Source organism: Pocillopora damicornis, chromosome 4 (assembly GCF_964200805.1).
Source record: "Pocillopora damicornis chromosome 4, jaPocDami1.2, whole genome shotgun sequence".
Taxonomy (NCBI): Eukaryota; Metazoa; Cnidaria; class Anthozoa; order Scleractinia; family Pocilloporidae; genus Pocillopora; species Pocillopora damicornis.
In genome coordinates this window covers 14320532-14335304 of record NC_142673.1, presented here as the reverse complement: position 1 = coordinate 14335304, position 14773 = coordinate 14320532, and the positions used below count along the sequence as shown (strand labels likewise).

At 39.0% G+C, this 14773-nt stretch overlaps 1 protein-coding gene across 4 annotated transcripts; it reads right to left on the bottom strand.

Annotated features, from left to right (window-relative positions):
- Positions 1-231: 231 nt before the first annotated feature.
- Positions 232-14526, bottom strand: LOC149046921 (uncharacterized). Of its 4 annotated transcripts, XM_089204328.1 has the most exons (17): positions 14265-14365; positions 11991-12215; positions 10356-10627; positions 9864-10143; positions 9165-9457; positions 8616-8768; positions 7947-7990; positions 7372-7472; positions 5911-6235; positions 5436-5468; positions 5151-5282; positions 4730-4852; positions 3872-4222; positions 2700-2925; positions 2251-2403; positions 1350-1498; positions 232-828 (listed from the first exon to the last, which is right to left on the bottom strand). In XM_089204328.1, the coding sequence occupies exons 3-17, from the start codon at positions 10559-10561 to the stop codon at positions 629-631; spliced, it is 2769 nt and encodes a 922-aa protein (XP_089060454.1). In that variant the 5' UTR covers positions 10562-10627; positions 11991-12215; positions 14265-14365; the 3' UTR covers positions 232-628. The 4 variants fall into 4 exon arrangements, with proteins under 4 accessions (XP_089060454.1, XP_089060453.1, XP_089060455.1 ...); XM_089204327.1 differs by lacking the exon at positions 11991-12215 and having other exon boundaries at positions 14265-14526; XM_089204329.1 differs by lacking the exon at positions 11991-12215 and having other exon boundaries at positions 232-830; positions 1431-1498; positions 14265-14526.
- Positions 14527-14773: the final 247 nt, after the last annotated feature.

Genomic DNA, 14773 nt, shown 5'->3' with positions numbered 1-14773 from the left:
AGCGTGTTCCAGGTTCTCGATCTATGCGTGGGCCACGCTTGGTGGTTGTTGTTGGCAACTCCGATAGCAAAGAAACATTATTATGAACTGGGATTTTGTACATTTGTATAAAGTATTAGCAGTTATTTAACTGAGAACAGTTAAAATGAAAATGTTATCTTTTTAAGAACACTCTTGAAAACATAGCGCTCAAGTAATTGGGTGCATATAATCATGAAGACCAGGCGAGAGTTTTTGCAAAATTGCAGCAAAGCGGTATATCATTTCTCTACTTTAACAATGTTAACAAAACCATGTTAGACATACAAAAAAACTTTGGAAAAGTTATTATGAGTACTATTACTGATAGCCGATTATATATGATCTCTGTATATGCTCAAAATTGAAAGGTTTGACTAATACATACTGCTATACTTGCTAAGCGTCTGTAGGACACCTTCCAAATAACGATGAGCCCTAGGTGAAACCAATGTTCGTTTTCACGCACTCTACAATATGGAAATAGGCAAACAAATATGTTCCCTCTGAAAAGTGACAAATAGGCTATAAATTCAAAACATCCAAGCTACACAGAGGCAATTAAGCAAACAATTGAAGCTACCATTAGTCATTTAACACTGTAATCGTTTTAAACACTGCTTTGTTTTCCTTTCACTTGTGTAAGCAGGATGGTGTATCCAGCTTTCTCGTCATTCTTGCTGTTTTGTAACCGCTGCATCCTACGGAACTTGACTAACAAAACAACCAGAGCTGCAATTGCGACCAGACCAAATCCTCCAGCGCCTGCCACACCACCGATCAGAGCTGTTTGTTTACTTTGACTTGGCTCTATAAAACAACAGATAAGAAAACATTTCATTTCCCTGGTGAACAAAATCATTCAAGTCCCAACCTCTGAGCCGTGATCGTTTCAGTCAGCGACGAGGGTCAAGGCCTCTTAGGGAATTAAGTTCTGGATCTTGCTTTGCGATTCATTTTCCTAACAGTCAATCAGATTCGAGAAATGTTTGATGAAACAGGCGCATCCTTTTGCAAAGAACCAGTTAGGAGGGTAAAGACAACAGAGTTTTTCTCATTAAGGGGGGAGGGCGGCGGGGTCTCAAAGTATGCTTGTTTGTGGTTTTAATGCATGGGTGTTAGACATTGGATATAAATCCTCATCATTGCTATGAATCGATACATGCACTTCAGAAGGTGTCATTCTTCCCTTGAAAATAGTAGTAGGATCATGTGAAAGACGCGGTGACACTAATGCAGCCTTGAGCTTTTTATACCTGATTCAATAAAAGGATCGTAACGTAACAAACAGATAAAAACACTGTATTAACGAGTGTTTTTCGAAAACCTACGGTGTTCGAGTGGTTCGTCTTCTTTTGCCGCCTCGAACACTACAGGTCCAACTGTAAGAATGATTTTGTTTGTACTTTCCTCTTGGTCTCCAACATCTCTTGTCACTTCTCTTCTCTTTCTCTTGTTCTTTATACAGCCCTTACTGCACCTGCAAAAGTGTTCATTAGATTTTGAATTACGAATGATTAGCGCGTGGAATAAAATGAAAATCAATCAGCAATGCATTTCTGAATAGCCACATTTTGAAAGTTTCTATCAGTTATCCAGTGGACCAGTGAGCCACCTTAACCTTGCCTGAACTTTGTTTTTATTCCCTCTCTCTAAGTGTTTCAAGCCTGAGAAAGTACACACTAATCAAGATGGCCTGAAATGAACCGTGATCGTGAATGAAAGGTCTAGGTGCTTGCCCTTTCAAGGCTATCGTGTTGTTTATTAACATGAGCAAGCCAACTTCCTCTTAAATTGCCTGTCTCGAGTAGGAGTGTAAGTTAATAGTTAAGAAATGTGAGGGAGATCTAACAAAGAGCACTGACGCAACCTTTTACGATGAACCAGTGCTCCGCACTGGAGGGATAGCAATATTCCAGGTAGGGGGATGGGGTTGGATAAGCTCCGGCAGAATAGTTCGCTTGGTTTGCACGCAAAATTATGTAATTATATCGATAACGAGAATAAAACTTTATCATTCACCGAATTCATCAATCACATTACGCAGGCCAGATGCGATATTGTTTCGGGAAACATTTCACGGATTTGATAACAGCAAAAAAAGAAGAAGGAAAATCGGCTGAGACATTTTTTGGTCGCACCTAGAAGGATCGAAAACTCTCCAACATCCAGCCAGGGTAATTCATTCTGACTTCGCTTGTTTGCAATGTAAGTGAATAATTTGAGACCAACCTGGAATCCGGAGAATTACGATGACAGGCCAGTAGCTCACAATGGAAGTACACTGTATCGTAGTCGTTCCGAAATCTGTGCGTTCTGATTTTAAACTGTTGGTAGTGTCGTGTTGGACTATAATTGTATTCAAGCGTTGAATCTGTGGGGCATCTTTTCGTTGAAACGACAACAATATGAAAATGAAATTAATAACACATTGTAGATAGTAGAGCCTCATTATGAACACTTGAAGGCCTAAGATCGGTTCAGCAACAAGACCATATAATGGCTAAGGACCATAAAGCGATTAAAAATAAAAATATCGGTGCACCCCCAATGCCTCCAGCGTTGTTATTCATTGGTTTTATTATATAGGTTCCCTTAATCACATCCATATATATTATGATGCGAAAATCGTATCAAGCTTTGAAAGCTTAACTCGCAGCTGGTTCTGCTTATATGCTTACCCATTTTGTAGGAAGGTGTATTGCGGCCACGAATAGAAGCTTGCGTCTTTAGTCGCCTTACAGTTCTCAGCCATGATGACTAGGTCAGCTGTGGACGCCACACTGTACTGTAAATAAACAAATTCATTCAGAGCCAGTGATAGAGGGTAGTCTTGCTCCGTGAAGGGCGTGGAAAATGACGAATTCCCGTAGAAGTCCAAGTTGAAGGTGAACGAACCATATCCCGCTAAATAGTCAAGATTAAAAAAAAGATTACCTCAGCTACATCCTTATTTTTATCGTTATAAACAGCTGAAAAGGTATCCGTAAGGAAACTTTCCTAGGATTTAATTCAAACAAGGTAGTATTTGGTTCATGCAGGGCATTTCATGGCAAATGTCGAAGAAAATCTCTTTTTCAGGTAACAACCTTAGCCACTTCCCTAAGCAGAAAGTTGTAGTTAATCCCACAGCAAAAGTTTCTTCAGAGGTCACGATTCCCAAGTGAAGCTAGCATTGCAGGGGGGTTTAAATGGTTTAAAGCTTTTTATCTGGAGGTCCAAGGTTCGGTTGGAATGCTCTGGTTTGTTCTGAGTCCAACTCCTCCGTTTCACTTCGAAAATACGTAGAAGGTTTGAGATATTTAACAACTATCCCTCCATGAACGTGAGTGACCTTGAGTTGCATAGGGAACATATGTAGTAGCCTAATGGATATCGCTGCAGACTCAAGACCGAAAGAACTAAACTCAAGCCCTGGTTAGGTCATTGCGATGTCTTTTTTTTGCAAGACATAACTCTTACGGTGTCCTACTCTACTCTTAGCATAGATGACAACATCAATACTAAGGGGACAGGGGACTGGGGACCCTGATAGCTTTCTGAGGCCGGGTTAGTCTGCGCTTATTTTGCATCTCGTACAGAGAAGAAGCTTTACTCCCGATCGCTTCATGCTAATGAAACGATTTAAGGTCTCTTCCAACGTTAATAACGTCAGTTCTTCGGTGTTACTCGTATCGAATTTTAAATAAAGTTATCTATTTCATTATAGTTAAGTTACTTTCATTCCTGAGTTACTCCCGATTGCTTCATGCTAGAAAAACCGAATTGGGGTCCCTTCTAAAGTTAATAACGTCAGTTCTGTGGTGTTAATCACATCCTCGCTTAAATAAAGTTATCTATGAAGTTAAGATACTTTCATTCCCGAAGTAAATCCTCTGAGGTGTGAAGGCCAGACTCATTAACTTCTTTCTGGAGTATCGGCAGTAAAATGGCATTTTTATATCATGTGAACGAGTAACCACACCATCGATTATAAGGGCGTCGGCCAGGACCTCATTCCAAAAGATTAAGTAGTCTTCGGTTTCGTTTCGCTGAGTTCCACAACTATCTAAAGAGGTGCTGATCAAGAAGTGGGTGGAATTCTCGGTGGCTTTACATGAGGCATAGCGCAAGCGTAGTTGATTGACTGTAAAGTAGTGGAATCTTTCCTTTCCAAGAGAGACCATCATACTGTTCTCCCCACACGTAACCCTTGCAGCTTGGTCTAAAATGTGAGAGAAGGTTTAAAAACTTGAGGATAATTTCAAAATTTTGTTTTAGAGGTTTGCTGTTGCGGACAGAAGAAATAAATACCTGAACAGTTAAAAACTCGTCACGAATGTCTGACATGTTTTTTTTCATAACCGTAATCAAAATTTGCCATCCAAGTTACTTCCAAACAAGACACTTTCGAAATTTGTAATCCTTGGAAACGAGCTCACCCTACTTTAGCTGGTGGAACATCTGACCGCCGAATCGGTAGTCCGGTATATATATATATATATTTATTTATATATATATATATATATATATATATATATATATATATATATATATACATATATATATAAATATTTTGAGAGGAAAAATCCTTTTTTCCTCTCAAAATATTTATTCTGCTCTGCTTCAACGTATTGAGCACTGTTCCACGCGAAAATCGACTCGCAAACTTCCTACATATATATATATATATACATTTTACACATTTCGGGTCACATTAGCTATTACTCACCAACACAGGTCAAATTGTTTCTCCCCATCGTTAATCCTTTAGGACATCCACAGTAAAATGTTCCAGGTATGTTGAAGCACTGATGACTGCAGCCACCATTATTGATGATACATTCGTTGATATCTAAAAAAAAAAAGCCCACTCCATCTTTCAGTTTGATAACACTGCATGGTAACTAAGCGTCCGAGTTGTTTGCCATTTTAATCATTAGGTAAAATTAGGTGTGTACATTAGTTTCTGTTTCCAAAACAGTTCCACTAATCTTCTTCTACGAGAGTGATCAAAATAAGTGTTACTTTAAAAGACTGGTACGGATGTTTTTATTGGATCGTCGTTTTTGTTTGTGGAGAGAGCGATATGAATACGAGTAACAGACTCTAGCCGATTATGATTATTAATCAATACTTATCATGTTTCTCACCTGTACAAGACTTCCCGTTCGACTGCAGTTGAAATCCTCTTTCACAAGAACAGCTGTAATTTCCGGGAGTGTTGTCACAGTCCTGATCACAACCTGCGGGTAACGTGAACTCCGGAAAAATATTTGACGGACCTGAAGCGTTCCAATGTACAGAACAAGAAAATTCTAGCAGATCGGTAATCATAAGCAAATTGCGACAATTACGTTAAACAATTTTTCCAGCCTTTTACAACAGTGTATCTGTCGTTATTGCTGTTATAGTAACCTGAAGATGCAGATACTCACCTCTGGAACCAGAGTAGGCACATTCATCTACATCTTAAAGGCGAAAAAAAGGAAACCATTACTTAGTGCCGCATTCTGAAAGATTGGTGCAAACGAAGAGGACGGTTGCATAGGTGTTATAGACCAATCACACGACGAGAAAAAGATGGGTTAATGCATGAATAACTAGAGGACCAAGGTGTATGAGTGGAGGGACGGACCAACAGTTTGAGGACGGATGAAAAGAAAGAAAGACGAATAGATGGGAATTATTTTGGGAAAATGTGTGCTCAGAATCTTCCAGAAGCTAGTTCCACACTCCACGTTAAGTGTCGTGGGAAGGACATGAAGGCCGAGGCGCCAACACAGCCATATGATAAAATTAAATCAAATCCTTAAAACCTCTTTGATGAAGATTTTCTAAATAGATTGTTGAGTGCGCACTTCATTTAAGGTTCTGTTTTCAGGAATTCTGAAAGTCTAAAATTTTGCGTACCAACACAGCTTTGGAAGTCAGGTGAGCGAAGAGAATATCCAGAAGAACAAACGCCATCTACGTAGAATCTCCAGGCATTCGAGGATGATATTCCGGGTGTGGGTGTACCGCCAGAGGCACAGCCCTGTCCAACAACTACTCCTTTATCTATCTGGATTGCATATAATCCATCCATGCTCAGCACAGGATGCGGAATCGCAAAATGCAGTGTGGTTGAATTACTACCAATTGTCACGTTTTGAGAGAGTGCGTCCACTTTGTAGACAGTTTGTCCACTGGGCAGCAAGACGAGTCTTATGTAAGACGATGTTCGAGGTTTCTTTATCTGCAGGAAATGAAAAGCATTCTCATCATAAAACAGATTTATTATCAAACACAATGGGGAGTGCATCAATGTATTTTTTGCTGTGTCGTTTATTTGGACATTATCGATTTTGAAAAAATCGAATTGAATAGTGTTGGAATTTCCGTGGGGTGTCGCATCGCCGTTTCTAGGACTCTGCAAGGAAATCTTGGATACCTTGCCACGAGAAAAACTGAAAATCTTGCAAAAAAGCAACAGAAGAAGGACGAGAACCAACCACTAAATTCACTCACAAATGAAACCACTAATACGGTAATAATCGGGGGCAGAGCCCTTAGAGGTGTGCGATCTTACATATGAACCATCACAGCTTCCTTTATCTGAGGAGCCGTACATATGAACAGATTTCATACTTTGCTGTGTATGTTCAATGATTTCATGTAATAAGTGATGTCGAAATTTAATGTGAGAACATGAGATCTGATGAGTACCAGCAAAGAGAAACTATCCCTTGTCGGTGGTACCCAACAGTTAAGATAAATCAGACGAAAACTTTCGTCGCTTTTCCTCTATATTTGAGTGTAATCGACACCCATCATGATTCACAAGCTACAACTGACATTATTATTCAATTATCTATGCTATCGCACAGAAAACAACTGCGATTTCGAGGAAAATAGCTGTTAACCACCGCTTTTAATTTCCGCAGGAAGCCAACCACCTTGCCATGCGGGGGACCCCAAATAGAAAAAAACTTAGACTCTACGAAAAACGCGGGAGAGGACACGACAAGATCCCTTTGTTTAAAATATCTCAAAAAGTCATAATAAAGCCAATGACAACCTGGACAGTTTTTCTCCTCGCTAATGAATCATACGTAAAAAAAAAAACGTCAAGGCTAATAAAAAAAAGCAAGGCTAATATTGTGGGTTATGAATTTGCTAAGAGCATAAAACATAATGTGAAATGTTCTCCAAAGATGCGCGAAAATATGGCCAAATTTGACCAAACTCAATCAGATGAAAGTGACAAATAAATAAGCATCCAAAAAGGTTTAATTGGAAAAAGAGCTTGACCTCAAATTCTTTTGATAACTGTGTCTCGATACTCTTAAATAATAGCAAATAGCACGAAGTTTACAAATTTGTTGTCCCTACCAATCGGTCAAACTGAACGCTCCAGTTGGAATAACCTGATCCATATCTGCTCACGGGTGTTATGGGTATGCGACTTGCTAAAGTGACTCGCGGAGTACTGCCTGGAAATGGTTGTTGATCATTAATTGTTGAACCTCTATTTGTGCTTAGAAATACCAATGACATAATCCTTCATGCGGTAGTTCCTTATCACTTTTGTATGATACTGCTACTCTGCCTATAAGCCTACTCCTGTGGGAAAGCGGCTCAAAATGTCATTTGTTTTCTTTCCATTCTCAGTGAGATAGTAGGACGTCATTGGTGCACCAACAATCTACATGGCAATTACATCGGTAGACCCCACGAAAAGGAAACCTTTTCAAGCCTTCAAATATTACACCAATCCCAGATTTACTGGGTTACAAGCTAGTTCCGACTTTTACTTTTGATGAAAGTCAACAGGTAACCGAGTTCACATGTCTCAGTAGCAGATTTCTAACTGATGTACTAACTATTACTGCGACGGAACATGAATTATTAATCTAGTCAGACTATCATTTCGGTTCTTGAAAAGGAAAAGTGTTTAATCTCCCTACTCATGCCAACGAGAATTGTCACACATCGCCAGTCACTTTCCAGTCTGAAAAAGAAAATACATCACATAAGGATAGCAAATAAATAAATAACATAGATAAATAAGTAGAAAAATGTAAACGATTGAGTTGTTGTAGGAGAATTTTTAGAAAACGAAGAAATTCTACGTTTCGACAGTAAAGCCATACACTAACCGCTACCTACGCTTCGTTACACACACACACACACACACACGCACGCACGCACACGCATATCCATGAAAACCTATGTTTCAATGAGTCTCCGATTTCACTCATTGAGTGTATGAAGCGATGGGGACAAGTAAATATCTGCTGCTAATGACCTATGGTCATATCAGTTGCAATCAGGCTTAAAAGTAAGATGCAAGTCATTAATCAAAATAATTGGGAAACTGTCCCCACAAACTTTAATGATAAGATCCCCAGAACATAAAGTCAAGATACTTTATAAAACGAAAATTCCTCTGGTATCCCCCCTTAAAATACTGAATCTAACTATTAACCATAGTCGAGACATTTCTCTGGTAATAATGTACAGAACACCTTAACTTCTTACGCGGCAAAGTGAAAAACGCGAATGACCAACCAATTCTGTAAACCGCCTAAACTGTAATATTTGGAGTTCATGACCATACCACCTGCAATTCTTACCCAGCAGAGTCGCGGGCCTTAAAACAGAACAACTGCTGTCCAATTTGATGTTGACTGGGGTACCATGTGACATTTCGGTAGTAGATTTGTCCATGATTGCGCAAAGATGTAAGTTGCATTCCACTTGGAGATGCAGTGCTTATTTCCACAATGCTGAGATGATTGAATAGAATAACGTTATAGTTATCGTAGATGATAATGACGTTAAATGCCAAGAAATTTTTCAGGTTCCATACTAGAAATTATAACTTGTTGCGTTACCAATTTCACTCGAGTAGATGACGGTTTGCGGAAAACCGTGGAAGCGTTAATTGATTCTTGTTTTCCGTTCTCATAGAAATTCTTCATCATTTTAACGACCTGAATGGAATAGTATACCAAGAATTTATATAGTAGCTTATAAAAACACACTTCAACGGTGGTCATTATTTATGGGAGATTGTTATCTATATGTTTGTGAGGATCTTAAAAGATGGGAATTTGCGTCTCTTTAGTGGAAAAATATCGAAAGAAGAAATTAATCAAGGGCAAGTTGTTTAGTTTACATACGATTTTGAGAAGTCTGCAACCTGTACTTCGATCACTGCTCCATATGCAGAGGCAATAGGGACATCGGAACATTCGCCATCTTTTGGGGTGGATGCTGTAAAGACAGGCTTTTCGTCACAATGGCCAGTATGGTTACTAATCACCATGGCCAGAAACTGTAATGGGATACTGCTGAACGGTGTAACGCTACCGAAGTTTGTAGTCCCCGCTGGAAAGTCTTCTAAGGTTAATGCTACTACAAACATTCCGCCAACTGCTGCTTGCGACCCATTGTATGTTAGAACGCAAGCTTTCTGGAAGGGAAATGGATAACACCTGATACTATCCTTTTGAGTTCGCTGAATGATGCATATATTCCTTTTCTTAAGGAGACGTATTCCCGGAGCATTGCACGCACTTCAGCTCCTGACATACTTTGTTCAAAGACTGTGTCGACAAGCAATTATAGAATATAAAAATACATCGCTATGTTTATCTATTACTAGCAAAAGTACATGAGATCAAACATGATAAAAAAGTAGATTAATGTTTCATGTTTTTCTGCAGTGGTGATTTCCTTAGGAAACTCAACGCTTCTTTTTTGGAAAATTGGCACCATACATTTTTTTTCGGAACGTCTAGACGTCAAACCAAAATTTTTACGCGATGTACTACATTCTGAGAGTGTTTTGATTAGCGGTCACTCCTGCTTTTAATTACCTCATCCAATTCACCGTAAGGAAAACTTGCATCGACTATGACGGACTCCGAATGAGTCGCAGAGCGACATTTCACTGTATCGCCATCTGGGTCTTCAACTGGAATTCGAAATGACTGACGACAACCTCCTGGAAATCGAACAATGGCTGGACTTCGAGTTACAGGAGATGAGTTAATTTTTCCGTTATCCGATCGTGGAGCGAGGTTTATTGCAGTTTCTACTTTCCAATTTGTGGAACCGGCGTAATGACTCAGAGAAATCCAACAGCAACCTGAAAAACTTGAAGTAAAGTAAAATAGAAAAAGTTGTAGTGAACGTCCTCCTGTTTTTATGACTTTTTCTTATGTTAACCGAACCTCGTATGTAAGCCCTGGAGTTGTCGTGATTTTTGCTGCAATCATCTGCAATCATTTTGAAACTGGTGTTCAACATTGATAAGTTCGAAATCATGCCGAGCAAATAATAGAGAGCACTACATCAGAACTACATACCTCACGTGCCACTGCTTTTCGCTGTCATTGAAAGTGTAAGTGAAGTTATTTTCGCCCACTGTCCAATCTTCAGACACACTATAATCAGTGCAGTAGAAGTTGATGTTTGAAATGGCAAGCGAAGACCCACACAGTGAATTAGACGAATTGTCACATCTTGCTTCCCATAAGCCTCCGTAATTAATAAGTTGGTGGCTGCTAATCATGTTTTGGTCACACTTAAGACTATGACTGCTTGATCGTCTCCAACCGATACGAAATGAAAAGTGTACCTGAGAATAGAAAGGCAGATTACATCAAGTTTGCCCGCTGATACACAGGGTAGATTAGCAATATAAGCCACTTCGCGTAAGTGGGAGAAAATACATTTATTGGTTTAAATGTGGCGCAGTGTTTTAACTTAGCAGATGATGTCGCGCAATCATGCATAATTAAAATTTGCCACATTTTAAACTAATATACGTATTTTTTTCAAAAATTTTTTAAAATAAAAACTAGTGAGCAGCAAACAGCAACAGATCATGTCAACTTAGTTTATTATTCGACCGGTTTTATCTGATCACACAGACTTCATCAGGGATTTAACAAGATGAGCAAAATTGAATTACAATTATACTGCAAGTTTACAGTACAAATCACGTTCAAATTGGGGTGTGAACAGCAAAAAAAAAAAACACCCACAAACAGGAAATTTTACGCAAATCCAGCGCAACAAATTGGAAACGTTACGCTAATCCAGCGTAACAATTTAAGTAAGGTTTATTTTTGGGCTCACGATTTAACGTTAAATTTTTGAAGAAAATTAACAAGTGCTAGTTTATTCCAAATTGCACGAGAAAATCATGTGATTACGTGTTAATAATATGGATGAAAAAAATACGAGATGGCTTATCATAATTAAGCATAAGCAAAGCGCGCGCATCAAAATAATTTATTCAAATCGTGCGTTCAGTCAAAACAACCGCGTACATTCAAGACAATAATATGCGATGATATCTTAACATCTTTAAGGCGCAAAAAAGTTCAAAGTCCGGCTAAACAGTTCAAGGAATTGTTCAGTCCGTGTCCGAATCACTATCGATGAAATGGAATCGTCGTTTCCGAGGTTGCACCATGTTTGTTTTTAATTTCGGCGTTGGATAGCTCGAGCAAAGTTTTAAGACGGGTCGGCTCGTAATTTTCGATTTCCTTGACAATTCCCTTCTCTAAACACCACTTTTTCCAAACCGACAACCAAAAAGCAGTGCTTTTTACAGTTTTTTCGTTGTTTGAGCTGTTTTTCAGCTGCGGTGACGAAAGAAAACCGCCGGCCATTGTTTCACTCGCAAATTTTCATTTTCTTAAAGGGCATGGATACCCAAAAATACATGTTTTACCTTTACTATGTAAAAAGCGGCATAGAAAACGAATTTGTGAATTTTTTTGTCCAATTCGACTTATTTCAGGAAGAAAGTAGGCATTTTTAACTGAAATTCCACTTCAGGTAAATACAGTAACGAGAGGTCGTAACGTAAGCTGTGGAACTAAAATATTGCGCAACACGTATTCCGCAGTAGAACTGATTGGTATGGCGGCAGCTCGTGCAAGAAACAGTAGTTCGGACGATGTTTTTTCAGAAGAAAGTGACTTGAATACCTTAAAGTATATGACAACGGTGGGGATAACTCAGAATCTTTAGGAGAGTCTAGGCCACGTCCTTAAAATATGAGCCGCGTAGGGTTCACCGAAACCATCCGCAAGAAGACAGCATGGAACCGGTTGACGGCAGTGCTGATCGTCTAGGAAACTCAGACTGGTATTTAATTCGCTGTATGATTTATTTGTATTTGACATGAACATCCAATACGGCAAGGAAACAATCTAAAAGGATATAATAGAAATTTTTTAACCTGAGCTTCCGAGGGTGTTTATATACATTTATCAAAGGTGCGAGTGTGTGTCAACCAATGCTGAAAACACATGATAGTATTTGTTGTACGGAAATCGGGCAATTGTGGCAAAAGGAGAAGAACAAAGGCCTGAAACCCAGATGAGTCTTCCTGCCAGGGAAGAAGAGAAAAACATTGTCTACACACAGCTTGTTCGTTGGCGCCGGGATTATCTCGGCAAACATGTCGGGGTCGCTCTGCCAATCTTGTGCGGTAAACGAAATCGGAAACACTTTTCCAGCGGATTTTGTAATGTCTTACACTGGATTAAAACCGCCTAGTCTTTGAGAGAAACAAAGGTACATGTTAATGCAGATCATATTTATTTATGTCTTACAGCAATAGGGGTTGCGCCTATTTGTTAGGAGATATTTATGTATTGCTTTCCTTCATCTTCGAAGCATTTTCATTGCTGAGTAAGTTGTTACGTGTACATTTCTTTGTGTGGCCTGCATAATTATCGAACCCCGTTTGCGCTTGCTTCGATTGGAAATACCGAAAAAATTCTGCAGGCTTAAATCGGAATCTTTTGATCTATATTCAAAATAAAAAAAATTTGGTCCTTTTGATTGTTGAATGTATTTCCACTGCTGTGAGAATCGAGACACAAACTCTTCAACTGCTGTTTCTCTGCAGGGTTTCTCAAAGGAAGCAGCAAGTGGGGCTGGCATGGACTCCCTCATAGAACATAAGGGTTGATTATAGGATCATTTATAGAATTCTTTATATCGAACCAACAAAATTCCACATCAAATGAAATACCGACATCAACGAATTCTCTATCTTTAATGCGTGTTTAGAACTCATGCAAAGGTTCAGACAGGTCAGTGTCTTTATCATGTTTTATGGGATTAGCGCTGGCTCCCGAACAATTGGCTTCGCCATAATCTTTTAATAGATGAGAAAGGTGTTTTAAAAGAACCGACAAAGCTATAGTTATTTAATTTTCGTAAGGTTTCCGTGTAAATCAATTTTGTATCTACTCTGTTGACCACTACACTTTATACACTACAGTCTATTTCCACCTTTACAAACTGGAAATAGACTTTTGAGAAAAAACGAATGGTGCCTTTCGTATATTTGATATATTTACTAAACAGCTATGTCAAAAAAAAGTACATTTTTTGGGTTTACATACCCTTTAGATCTACGAAAAAGGACTTTGTTTGAAAATGTTGTCTCGGCACAACACGAATACGTGTTGAATTGGAATAGTTAATATTCGGGAAATTTCCGAACTAATGAGCTGTTTCTACACTAATTTTCTTTTTAGTGGTATCCTCTCTTAAATTACAGATCATCTCATATGTACTACGGAAATTATGCATGACTCGTTTGTTCCACCGCCCCTTTCAAACCTGAATTGAACATTGAATTGAACTGTTGCTGAGATATTCCTTTATACTTAAAGGGGTTTATGCTAAGAGGAAGTCAAATGACATATGACTTTAAATGTGGCGCTATTGCTGAAACTATTAATCGATCTCCAAGAAACGTGCAGCATCACCTGCAATTGAATGTTTTTAGAAAAGCGACACAGCTAAATTTCCGTGTATGTGAGTGGGTAGAGGCGTTCGAGAAATTACCACTCTTGCAATAAAAACTGAACTTCTGGGCTGTTGAAAGCCGATAGTGAAATGTCAAAAACTGAAAAAGTTCGTCAACAAAACATACCATCCAAAAGCAGAGAGAATCAAGATATCGGGCCAAATTGCGCATCTGATCAAAATTTTCAAAATTAATTGATAAGTTTTTGAAAGCTAAATTTTCTGAATCATTAACCTATTTAGGTCTATTTACCTCCCTCTATTAGTAGAAGTTGGTATTAGTGAACACCTTCAGTGGTAAGTAAATATGCGTACAGGTACCATCTTGTATATGCTGGGTTCGAATCAACTTAAATTTAGTACTTGAAATACTAGATCACTTTCTGCCCTGGAGTAGTTTAAAACTGTTTTGAAAGAATTACTAAGCTCTATACCGTGTTGCTGTTAGAATCGTCTGGAGCCCACATTATACTGCCGTGTCGAAAATGCGATGCTTCTGTCAATGTGCCAAGAGCCAAAAAAGCAAAGACCCATCCCTCGGGAAGCCACCTGACCATTTTGTTGCTCGCAGGTTTCAACTCAAACTGAAAATAGAAATGCTCGGTGCGTTTAGTGCATTTTGTACTGCTCGTACTGTGTCGTGAAGTCAATAAGCTTTTTGCAGGACATGATCACGTGCTTGGATACACATAGCAAGGCAGTGCATCACTCTCCTTGAGGCGTCAACTCAAGCGGAGCCAACCACAGGTGGCCCAAGCTCCAACTGTGAAATGATCGTCTTGCAAATTAAGAGTCATGGCGAAATTTTAAGACTTTGTAAAGGAATATTTGCGACCTCTCTCAGGGATAAAAAAATACAGTCGAATTCCCAATAAAAATACCAAGCTCCAGCTGTGAGATGAATAAGAGTCATGGCGTCATGTATGAGAATATTAACGACCGC